General features: G+C 45.9%; 1 protein-coding gene across 1 annotated transcript in view; it reads left to right on the forward strand.

Moving 5' to 3' along the window:
* Positions 1–6,588: 6,588 nt before the first annotated feature.
* Positions 6,589–12,762, forward strand: part of WNT7A (wingless-type MMTV integration site family, member 7A) — a 69,135-nt gene continuing 62,961 nt past the window's right edge. The window contains exon 1 of the mRNA XM_006870465.1: positions 6,589–6,659. Within this exon, the coding sequence (XP_006870527.1) occupies positions 6,589–6,659 (71 nt within the window). The remainder of the gene's footprint in view (positions 6,660–12,762) is intronic.

A 12,762-nucleotide genomic window follows, 5' to 3' on the forward strand; every position in this document is an offset into this window, starting at 1 on the left:
TCGCTATGAGTCGGAACCGACTCCATGGCACATAACCACAACAACAATTGTTATCATGACTAATTGAGACAGTCACAACTGTAAAGTAGAAGTTTTATATAAAAAAAAAAGGGGGGGGGAGTAGTTAATCTCACAGTAAAGAAACAGAGGACCCTAGGACCATCAAGGGAGAAGAGTACAAGCAGAATGTGGGACCCTATCCAGAGAAGCAGCTACACCAGAGATGGAGGCAGCTGAGGACTCTGTACTCATGGAAAGAAAAGGACTGGGTGCTGGTAGTGAGGAGACAAGCTTGCAGAATGTGCCCTTTGGTTGTTTAAATTGTTATATATGTGTTTTTATGTATAACTGAGAGTTTTTATGTACAAATTCCCCCCACCCCACCCCCCAAAAAAACCCAACAACAAAGGGAGTAGAAGCAAATACTGTTGAATGATGATGCGCCAAGGAGATTGTAATCATTGCAATGAAACAATGGTGTAAAGCCGATGTTCTCCCATGTAAACTATCACTCAGTTCACAATAAAAACTTAAAAAAAAAATTTTTTTTAAATGACTGCAACAGTACACCAATAGGGAACTGTCAGAGGTTTAAGCCAAATTCAGGCCAGAATGTAGAACGAGGGATATTATCACTGTTGATGTCCGATGGATCTTGGCTGAAAGCAGAGAATACCAGAAAGATGTTTACCTGTGCTTTATTGACTGTGCAAATGCTTTCGATTGTATGAATCATGACAAGCTACGGATAACATTGTGAAAAACAGTTAAGAACAAGGAGGTGTTAAATGGTTTAAGATCAGGAAAGGTATGTGCCAGGGTTGTATTCGTTCACATACATTTTCAATCTGTATGCTAAGCAAATAATCTGAGAAGCTGTATTATATGAAGAAGAATGTGGCATAAGGATTGGAGGAAGACTCTTTAACAATCTGCAATAGGCGGATGATACAACCTTGTTTGCTGAAAGTGAAGAGGACTTAAAATACTGATGAAAATCAAAGACCACAGCCTTCAGTATAGGAAGTACATCAGTGTAAGAAAAATCAAAATCTTCACACTGGATCAATATATAACAACATGATTGTTGTTGTTGTTATTGTTAAGTGCTGTTGAGTCACAATAAATAGGGAAAAGGTTGAAATTAACAAAGACTTAATTTTGTTGGAATCTATTATCAACACTCAGGAAAACAGCAGTCAAGAAATCAAACAATGTATTGCATTAGGCAAATTTGCTGCACAAAACCTCTTTAAAGTGTTCAAGAACAAAGATGTCAGATTGAAGAGTATGTGCACCTAACCCAAACCATGGTTTTTTTTTTTTAAGGTCAATTTTTAAATTTATTTTTTAATGCTTTATTGTGAATTATGTGATAATTTACATGGGGGGGGATATTAGCTTCACATTGATCCCATCGTATATCGTTTCCTTGCCATGGTTACAATCGCCTCCATTCATCATCTACCAACCAAAGGGTATACCCTGCAAGCCTGCTCCCTGGTCATCTGCACACAGCCCCTCTTCCTCTCCAGGTCCAAAGTCCCCAGCCGCTTCATCTCCCCACGTCGTCTCTGCCTCTACACTCTTCTCCCTTGATGGTCCCAGGGACCTCTGTTCCTAGACTGCAAAGTTAATCACTCCCCTCACTTTGCCACAAAACGTCTACCTTTACATGTCCAGCCCTTACAATCAGTCCTGATAACAACTATTCGCTATTTGCACCGCAAGAGACCTATCCACATCTCCTTTCATCAGCCCCAACTGTACAGAATGGATACTACTCAGTGGAGATTCTACCTTCCTCCATTCCCTCTGGATCTAGGTTCCCTCTTGAAAGCTTGTAAGCCAGTCACTTCTTGCCACTGTAGCCACACACACACACCCCCCCTTGTTCTAGGTTGCCAATGTCCAAGTTGCCCATCCTTGTCCTCTCTGTGTGCTGAGGGAGTGGGAATGATCCTCGCTGTGAAGATTTGTTCCCTCTTTTGAGCTACTGCTTTCATTGGTGTATGTCAGGTTCATCAAATTGTATCAGATTATTCTTTTTTCCCTCTTTCTTCTTCTGGTTGAGCTCTGATCATCCAGTCGTTGAAGTCAGGTCAAGTGGGTATTATCTGCAAGTGTGGATGTTCTTATGCATATGCCCTCTCTTCTTATCAACTGGATGCTTCACTCTCCACTCTAGTTCTCTGTGGCTATGTCGCTGACTCTGGGTCCAAGAGTCTCCTGGATTTACCACACTGCTGGTCAACCAGGTCTCCATCCGCAACCCATGGTAGTTTTAATCACCTCATATGCATGCGAAAGTTGGACAGTATATAAGGAAGACCATAGAAGAAAAGAATTGAGTTATAGTGTTGGAGAATATTATTAAAAGTACCATGGACTTCCAGAAGAATAAACAAAGCTTTGTTGGAAATAGTACAACCAGAATGCTCCTTAGAAGCCAGGATGTCAAAACTCCATCTCTCATACTTATGACATGTTATCAGAAGGGAAATCTCCGGAGAAAGACAGCATAATTGGTTAAGTGGAGGGACAGCAAAAAAGAGAAAGTCCTTCAATGAGATGGATTGGCACAGTGGCAGCAGCAATTAGCTGAAGCGTAACAATGGTGAGGATGGCGCAGTTCTGGGCAGTGTTTCATTCTGTTGTGCATAGGGTCACTATGAGTTGGAACTGACTTGATGGCACCTAACAACAACAACAACAACAACGATGTATCATATGGGTCACTACCTACAAGCCAGAACTAACTATATGATAAACAGCAATAACAATAGCTACATATTGAAACAGTAAATCAATCTTCTGACTGGCTGTTCAAGAGGACAGGATGTGGATTAATTTGATCCACTGCCATATCCCTAGCAACTACCCAGTGTCCAGGTACAAGTAGACCCCAACATTTCTGGCATAAATAGATCTTTGGTCTGAGATAGTGGTGATACATTTAGAAAAGAAAGGACACATTGGACGATTTTTAGGAGTTAGACTGCTCGGAGCTTGATGCTGATTGCATTTTGGGGTGAGAGAGAATGAGGAAGAATATAAGATGGGCAAACATGACGAAAGGAGATCTATGATTTTCTCCCAAAACTTTCCAACTCTCCCTAGATCATTCATTAACACCTCTATCCAACCAATTACTCTCACCAACTGTGGGGGGTGGAGGGACTTGTTCATTTCTCTTTCCCTTTCCCTAAGTCCCTCTGCCCCTTTTCCAATGAGTCCTTCAAGAAGCTCCACCATTCCATTACGGCCTCTGTGCTACATCCAGTATCCTTCACTCCCTCTGTAGTCTACTCCATGCTTGTAGCTTCAGTTACAACCACAGTCTCACGAGCAACCCTCCATATCCAATGGTGTGACACAGCCAATGCATTATGCTCATAAGCTCAGGGCACATTGGAGGTGACTACACAAGTCACTGTCCACAATGCTTCAGCTGGCAAGATTCAAAGGTTGAGATGACTTGATGACTGAAGACTGGGACTGGGCTTATCTGTCTGCCAACTGGGACTCCTGCTAGCCTGGGCTTCCTTACAACATGGTGATCTCAAGAATTTTTCCACAGGGCATCAGGGCTCCAGCTTGAGTTTTGATAACAAAGTGGCCTTTCAATGACCAAACCTTGGAAATCTTGTAGGGTCATTTCTGCTGTTCTTGCTTGATCTAAATAGTCACTGCCTGTCCAAATTCAAGACTGAGGACACAGAGACCCCACCTCTCAATGAGGAGAGTGTCAAATAATCTGATGGTCATGTTTTAAAATTGCCACTCTAATCCAACCCATGCATATCTGGTCCTGGACCTACGCCATAATCTCCTCTCTGGTCTCCCTGCCTGTTCCCTCCCCCAGGGTAGCCAAAGGTAGTTTTTGAATATACAAATCAGAAGACTCATCCTTCTTCAGATCCCTGCAATGTCTTTCCATTGAACTTAAAGCAAAACCTAATTTTCAGATGCACAGCTCCTGTTGTTGTTAAGTGCCATCGCCTCAGTTTCAATACGGAGTGACCTTTTATAAGGTTTCTGAGGAGTGGCTGGTGGATTTGAACCATCCATTTTGTAGTCCAGTGCTTTATCCCACAGTGCCACACCAGGTCTTTGTAACCCTCACCAAACAATGTTTTTGACCTGCTGGGGCTGGGAAAAGATGTTGATGGGATTATACTATTTAGTTGTGAGTGGTTAGTTGAGTTCATTGTGGCTGTAAAAACTTGAAACTCTAACATGTACAAAACGAGTCATCTCAGAAGCAGGAATGGGGGACTTCACTACCACCAAAGAAGAGCCAGGAGTGAAGTGTATCCTATGGACTCCAGGATCACTATGAATGGAACCTCCTCTACTCAGAAACAGAAAGCTGTGACATCAGAGGAGAGGCAGAGGAGTAGCAGGAGAACCAAGAACTAGAGCACGAGACAGAGCAATGGGCTTCCCAGCCTGAAGAGCAAGTAAAACCCAGTGATTCTGGACAGGAGACTGTCTTGCCGAGTGAGGTGCCTGCAGACACTTAATTGCTGACCCCACGGTGTTAGAGTTGAGTGTCTTCAGGCTGAGGCTTATGGTGGAGTGATGTGACCTGTGGGCACTTATTAGCTTTGTAACATTGAGCAGGGAAGAGGCCAGGCCAAGGGACCAAGGGCCAGAGAGAGAGGCAGCAGAAGAAAGGTTGTCTTGAGTGGAAGAACTATACTTTGAACATTTCCAACTCTGTTTTGTAACCTGGTAACTCCCCTAATGAACTCCGTAACTGTGAGAATGGTGTTTGAGCTCTGCGTGGCTCTGCGTGGCCATTATACTGAATTATCATACTCAGATGAGAAGCAGATGAGTGTGGTGGGAGGGACGGTTTTAGAGTCAGGCACATCTTGTTTGCAATCTGGCTTTGCCACTCACTACCTGCTGACTTTGAGAAAACACCTTTACCTTCTTGAGCCTCAACTACTTCGGCTGCACCTAGAGTCCAGTAGTTTCAAAGACACAGTGTTGGGGTATATATATCAAAGGAAGAGATGAGCCCTTTAGGTTAATGAGAACGGACGCTCAGCGATCTATCTGGGGAGCTAGGTACTGCTGCATCACCCGCAGCATCCGCCAGATGTCGTCGCGAGCGCGTCGCGACCCGCGCATCCAAGAACGTCTCTGGCAATCCAGAGCCCCTGTTATGTTTTGGGAACCCAGGCCACAGCCAAAAACTGTCAGCTGAGGGCGAGGCCCCAGAGGACGCTGCCCGATCTGTGCATCCACCTGCCACCTCTTCCCTTGACTACAGGGATGAAGAAACGGGAAGAGTGGCCGCCGGGTTCCAGTGTAGGCTGAGCCCTACTACGGAAAGGGGGCGCCACCAGACCCCTCCTGGAGAAGCTGGGCTGGGAAGCCTTTAAAAAAGCCCAGGAAAAAAACTCATTGCCATCTTCATGTTGTTGTTGTTGTTGTTAAGTGCCGTCGAGTCAGTGCCGACCCACAGCGACCCTGTATAAGATTTCTAAGGAGCAGCTGGTGAGCTTGAACCGCCCACCTTGCTTATAGTGACCCTGTATAGGGGTTTGTTGTTGTTAAGTGTCATGGAGTCGGTTCCAACTCATAGAGACCCTGTACAGGGTTTCCAAGGAGCAGCTGGTGGGTTTGAATTGCCGACCTTGTAGTTTGCAGTCCGGTACTTATCCTACAGTGACACCCCAGAATTCCACACCAGGACTTTATCTTTACAGAAACACAGTCTCACCTTTCTCCCAAGGAGTGGCTGGTGGATTTGAATTGCCGACCTTGTCGTTAGCAGTACAGTACCTATCCTTCAGAGGTACCAGGGCTCCTCTGAGGAAAAAACAGGAACGCCCGCAGGTTGGGTGGGAGAGAAGTGAGTCCTGCCCCCTACCTCCACCCGGGTCCTGAGCATTAGGCCAAGGGAGAGAGGACACCTGGAAGGGCCGTGGAGCGCACGTTCTCGGCTGAACACTGGTCACTCCCACCAGAGGGCAGCCCCAGGCGTCCACTTGACCCGCACCCTGCCAGTGGCGGGGACAGAGAGGGAGAGGGGGGAGGGGGGAGAGAGAGCGCGCTCTAGCGCCCTCCAGGTCCCCACGCTCCCGCCCAGAGCAGGGAGGGGATGCCGCGAGAGCGCGCGGGGCCCCGTCTCGAGCACGCGCCAGGGGCAGCGGCCCTGTCCCGGGGGCACGAGGTGCGGGGCGGGCGCTCCCGGGAGGCGGGCGGTGCAGGGGTTGCGGATAGGACAGGCTGGGAGGGCGGGCAGGGCGAGGGCAGCGGCAGTGGCACCCCCGCACTCAGTGTGCCTAGCACACTTGCACCGGTCGGCCGCTCGATCTCCGCCCGGCGTCTCCCCGCGCCGCGCCGCGCCGCGCTCGCTCCTCCTTCCCTCCTCCCTCTTCTTGGCTCCTGAGCTCCTGGTGAGGCTCAGGAGCTGAGCGCTTGGACTATTGCACGGACCGAACGCACGGACAGACGGCCCCGGCACGCCTCGGTCCTCGCCTCCAGGGCAGGCTATGTGGATAGCCCCGCCGGGGCCGGCCCGCGGGATCTGCACAGCCCTGCCCGCGGCCCCGGCGGCCAGCGGGGACTATGAACGCGAAAGCACGGCGCTGCCTGGGCCACCTCTTTCTTAGCCTGGGCATGATCTACCTCCGGATCGGGTAGGTCGCTCTCGCCACCTCCGCGCGTGTCCCGGCAAAGTTGGAGCAGCCCAAGAAGCAGAGTGAGCCGCCCAAGGGTTGCCACCCGGGCATTACATTCCCTGGCCCCTCAGAGAAAACGAGCGGGCGCGGAGCAGAATCCGTGGCCGCACAAAGACCCTCCGCAGGCGGGCGTCCCCAGAGCTCAAATAGCTCCGGAGACACAGGCTGGGGGACTAACCATCCCCAGGACATTTGAGCCTGGAAGCTCCCAGAACCAAAAAGCAAGTCCCAGGGACATTCCAGCCTGAGGGACTCTGGAGAGGGCCAGCTGCTGCAAGGGGGCAGCGTCTCCCAGGAACCTTCAGACCCGTCCGTGCACAGGGACAGCAGGTGCAGCTGCGTCTCTTAGCCAGGACCACAGCCTCTCTCAAGGTCCTTAGAGCTTCCAGGACTTGAGAGGAACTCAGTACAACGAGGCGCGGTCTCAGCTGCTCTTAAGAGACAGTGCAGTCCAGGGGTGGCAGGAGGGGCCAGTCCTTACAAACAGGGAACAAGTACCCAGTAGGAGGAGTGTTTTCTGGCAGAGCACCCACCGCGGTGGAGAGCCCTGCAGCAGGCTGACCCTCCGGTTGCCAGGGAGCCTCAGATTTTCAGAGCCCTTTATTGGGCCGACGCCCCAAGGGGACAGTCTCCTACCTCAATAAACACACACAAAGATAGAACAAGAGATGACTTGAGACAGAGGGAGACAAGCTGTTGGAGCTAGTGCTACAGAGAAGTGAGACATCTACCGCCCCTAAAACTATGCTCCAAGGCTGATGGCTAGCCTGCAGAGCCCCCAACGCCTGTTTGCCCCAGCATTTCTGTGGAGGTGGGGCCTGGAGGTGGTGCTCTGGCTGGTGGGTGGGAGGGGGTGATTTAGGATGAGACCTGGGACTGCATTTCCAAAGGTAGTCAGTCACTCTTTGTACTTGGGAGATAAATGTGTGAGAAACACAGAGGTGCAGGAGGTGGGTTTGGGGGTTGAGATAGGTTTCGGTACCTGAGGATCACGGTGGCCAGTTTCACACAAGCTTCTCCCCTCTCACCCCCACCCACCCTTGTTAGCAGGGAATAAATACCTTTCCACCACCTTCTTGGGAGAGGGTGAATCTTGGGGAGTATGCCAGGAAGTGTGGGATGTGTGTGTGGCAGGTCCTTTGTGTGTTGTCACCCCTCCCCATTTCCCAAGCACACATCTCTGGAGCAGAGATTCAGAAAGTTGACCGGCCACAAGGTGGCCAGCAGGTGCTCACCAAGCAGAGGCTTCCGCCAGCAGCTCCACCACAGGCTGAGGGGTGATTGCTGGCGTAGAGCAACTGCGGGGCTCATGCGCTGTACTGTCTGTGTGCTTTAAGTGTTATCGATTGCCTGCATCGGGGTGGTTTTTCTCCTTTTCCCTGCTTTAATCTTCATCTTGGCCGGTACCTTGCAAACCTGCACATCTAGCATCCAGGAAGCCAGCCGGTCAGGCCAATTGGAGCTGACCACATGAGGCTTTATCTTCCTTTTAATTCGGAACAGGGCAGAGGGACACAAAAGGGGAAAGAGAACAGGAAAACTGCAGAAAATAACCTCCCCTGGCTGCCCAGCCAGCCCTTCTATCCAAGCGCTGCAGCTTCATTGGCCCCTCTACTGGGCCGCCCAGCTGGAGCGAAGGAGAGAGCCCCAGAGGGTGCAGGTCTTCAGACCCAGGCCTCACTGGCCCCAGTAGCTCTCTGGGGGAGGAAGACGTAAGATGGGGAGACAGGAATTGGATGGATGGTGACTGTGGACCAAGCTCTGCTGATCTCTGGGCCTTGAATTGTTGTTGTTGATGTTGTTAAGTTGCCTTTGAGTCGGTTCCAATTCAGTGCTCCTGTATAGGGTTTCTGAGGCTTTTAAAATCTTTGCGGGAGCAGAAAGCCTCATCTTTTTCCTATGCAGAAAGTCCAGTGCTTATTGAACTCCCCTGGGTCTTGGATTATCCCTGTATAAAATGGCCATGAGGGGTTTAAAGTCTCAATGTCCTCAAAAGGCCATTCAGTATCCCAGATGTAACTAATTCCTACCCGATCCAGAATCTGGGCAGAGCATCTTCGACATTCATATTTTACTGTATTTGGATAGTTCAGGTAACTCCGGCACGATCTCCTTATAACAATCAGATCTAATAATAATAATTACAACAACAACAAATTTGTAGAATGCTTATTAAATACTTGGCATCTTCTAAATGCTTTCTTTCTTTTAACTAATTTAATTTTCAAAGTGACCCTATAAGGTGGGATAAATAATCAAAATCCTCATTTAAGTATTGAAAAAATTAAGGTGGTAGTGAGAAGATGTAATTTGTCCACAGCTAGTAAGGAGCTCTGGTAGCGTAGTGGTTACGAATCGGGCTGCGAACCTTAAGGTCAGCGGTTCGAAACTACCAGCTGCTCCACAGGAGAAAGATGAGGCTTTCTACTCCCGTAAAGATTTACACCCTCGGAAACCCTGTACAGGGTCACTATGGGTCGGAACCGACTCGATGGCACATAACAACAACAGTAAGTGGAAGATCCTCAGATGCCAACTTGGTCATTGGAGTCTGTCCTCCTAACCGTTTAGCTGCTGGACTATTGTTCCTATGAATTTTGGATCCCATTATATATCATCTCACCTTTCATCTGTCAAGTTTGTTGTACTGTGGTGACTTGTGTGTTGCTGTGATACTGGGAGCTATATAACTAGTATTTTAAATACCAGTAGGGTCACCCATGGTGGACAGGTTTCATAGAATCTTCCAGACTAACACAGACTAGGTAGAAGAAAAGGCAGATAGCTTCTGAATGGTTACCCACTGAAAAACTTAGGAAAAGGAGCAAAACAGTGTCTGATATGGTGCAAGAATACAAACTCCTCGTTTGGAAGGCTCTCTAGATATGACTGGGGAAGAACTGCCTCCTCAAAGTAAAGTTGACCTAAAAGATATGGATGGAGTAAAGCTTTCATAATCTTCATTGCTGATGGGGTAGAACTCAAAATTATAAGAAACAGTTACAAATATCCATTAATAATTGGAATGTGGAATGTATAAAGTATGAATCTAGAAACATTGGAAGTTGTCAAATATGAAACAGATCACATAAAGATCAATATGCTAGATATTACTGAGCTGAAGTAGATTAGTGTTGGCCATTTTGATTCAGACTATCATATGGTTTACTATGCCAGGAATGATTAATTGAAAAGTAATGGCATTATGTTCTTCATCAAAAAAGAACATTTCAAGATATATCTTGAAGGACAAGGCTGTCTGTGATAGGATAATATACATATGGCTACAAGGAAGATCGGAGCCCTGGTGTGGCACTGTAGAATAAGCACTGTCAGTAGAATAAGCAAGGTCAGTTTGAACCACAAGGTCGGCAGTTCAAACTCACCAGCCGATCCTTGGAAACTCAGTACAGGGTCACTATGAGTCAGAATTGACTTGATATCACTTAACAACAAAAACAAACAGGGAGGACCAGTTAATACCATTATTACTCAAATTTGCACACCAATGACTAAAGCAAAATTGAAGAATTTTACCAACTTCTGTCTGAAATTGATCAAACATGCAATCAAGATGTGTTGATAGTTACTGATGATTGGAATGTGGAAGTTGGAAACCAAGAGGAAGGATTAGCAGTTGGGAAATATGTCGTGATGATAGAAACAATGCTAGAGATCACATGATAGAATTTTGTAAAACCAATGACTTATTCATTGCAAACATAATTTTTCAACAACATACAAGGTGACTATATACATGGACCCCTTCAGATGGAATACACAGGAATCAAACTGGGTACATCTGTGGGAAGAGACAATGAAGAAGCTCAGTATCATCTACCAAAACAAGGCCAGCATTGACAGTGAAACATCACCAGTTGCTCATAAGCAAGTTCAGATTGAAACTGAATAAAATGAAAACAAACCCATAGGAGCCAAAATACAACCTGGAATATATCCTACCTGAATTTAGAGACCATTTCAAGAACAGATTTGATACATTAGACACTAGTGACCAAAGACCAGGAAAGATCAAGAGCATCATATGTGAGTTGTGGGATAATATTAAGAGCATCATACATTGAAACCCTGTACAGGGTCGCTATGGGTCGGAACCGACTCCACGGCACTTAACAACAACAACATACATTGAAAAGACGGGAAAGAAGAAAAGATCAAAACAGATGTCAGAAGAGCCTCTGAAACTTGCTTTTGAATGGAGAGAAGCTAAAGTGACTGGAAGAAACAATGAAGTAAAAGAGTTGAGCAGAAAATTTCAAAAGGCAGCTTGAGAAGACAAAGTAAAATATTTTAATGCAATGTGCAAATTTCTGGAGTTAGAAAACTAAAAGGGAAGAACATGCCTAGCATTTTTCAAGCTGAAAGGACCAAAGAAAAAATTCAAGTCTTGAGTTAGAATACTGAAGGATTCTATGGGTATGGCGCTGTAGGATAAGAACTGGATTGTGAGGTCACTTTGAAGCACAGGGTCTGCGGTTCAGACCCACCAGCAGCTCCTCAGAAACACTATACAGGGTCAGTATGAGTCAGAACCGACCAGACAACACTTAACAATAACAACAATATGGGCAAAATGAAGTCAGGTGTGGCATTGTAGGATAAGCACTGGACTTCTATGCACTACCCACCAACCATTCCTTAAAACCCCTATGTGGGGTCGCTGTGAGTCAAAACCAAATTGGTGGAATACACAACAACAATGGGCAAAATATTGAATGACAAAAAAATATAGAGTCACTGTAACAAAAAGAATTGGTCAGTATGTACTATTTCAAGATCTAGCATATGATCAAGAACTAATAATATTGAAGGAAGAAGTCCAAGCTGCACTGAAGGTGTGGATGAAAAACAAGACTCCAGGAATTGACAGAATACAAATGGAAATGTTTCAACAAACTAATGCAATGCTGGAGGCTCCACTTGTTTATGCCAAGAAATTTGGAAGACCTGGCTAACCAATTAGAAGAGATCCGTAATTGTGCCCATTCCAAAGAATGTTGATCCAACCAAATGTGAAAATCATAGAACAATATCATTAATATCACATGCAAGTAAATTTCTGCTGACAATGATTCAAAACATGTACAGGATGCTGCCAGAAATTCAAGTTGGATTCAGAAAGGACATAGAGCAAGGGATAGATATCATTTATGACATCAGATATATCTTGGTTGATAGCAGAGAATAAATATCAGAAAGATGTTTGCTTGTGCCTTATTGACTATGCAAAGGCATTTGACTGTGTGAATCATAATAAACTATAGGTAACATTGCTAAGAATAGGATTCCAGAACGCTTACTTGTGCTCATGGGAAATCTGTATATAGACCAAGAGGCAGTTGTTAGCACAGAACAAGGGCATACTGAATTGTTCAAAGTCAGGAAAAGCATGTGCCAGTGTTGTATCCTTTCACCATAATTATCAATCTTTATGCTAAGCAAAGAAGCTGAATTATAAAAAGAGGACGACTCATTAACAACCTGTTATTTGTAGATGACACCACCTTCCTTGCTAGAAGTAAAGAGAACTTGAATTACTTATCATTAAAGATAGTATGGATTACATCTCAGTGTAAAGAAAATGAAAATACTTTCAAATGACATCAAAATAAACAGGGAAACAATGACTCTGTAGGATAAGCACTGGACTGCTAACCACTAAATCAGCAGTTCGAGCACACCTGTTACTCCATAGGAGAAAGATGAGGAGTTCTGCTCCAATAAAGATTTACAGTCTGGGAAACTCTATACAGTGTTGCTATGAGTCTGAACAAAGCCTACATCACTTAACAACAGTAATGGAGAAAAGATTGAAGTTGTCAAAGGCTTCATTTTGGTTGGATCTACAGTCAACACTCAAGGAAGCAGCAGTCAAGAAATTAAATGACATATTGTATTAGGCAAATCTGCACAAGACTTATTTAAAGTCTTAAAGAGCAAAGATGTTACTCAGGACTGAGGTGCACCTGACCCAACCCAAGATTTTTTCAGTTACCTAATGTGTATTGCATTGGGCAAATCTGCTGCACAGGAACTTTTT

Source organism: Chrysochloris asiatica, unplaced genomic scaffold (genome assembly GCF_000296735.1).
Source record: "Chrysochloris asiatica unplaced genomic scaffold, ChrAsi1.0 scaffold00142, whole genome shotgun sequence".
Lineage (NCBI taxonomy): Eukaryota > Metazoa > Chordata > Mammalia > Afrosoricida > Chrysochloridae > Chrysochloris > Chrysochloris asiatica.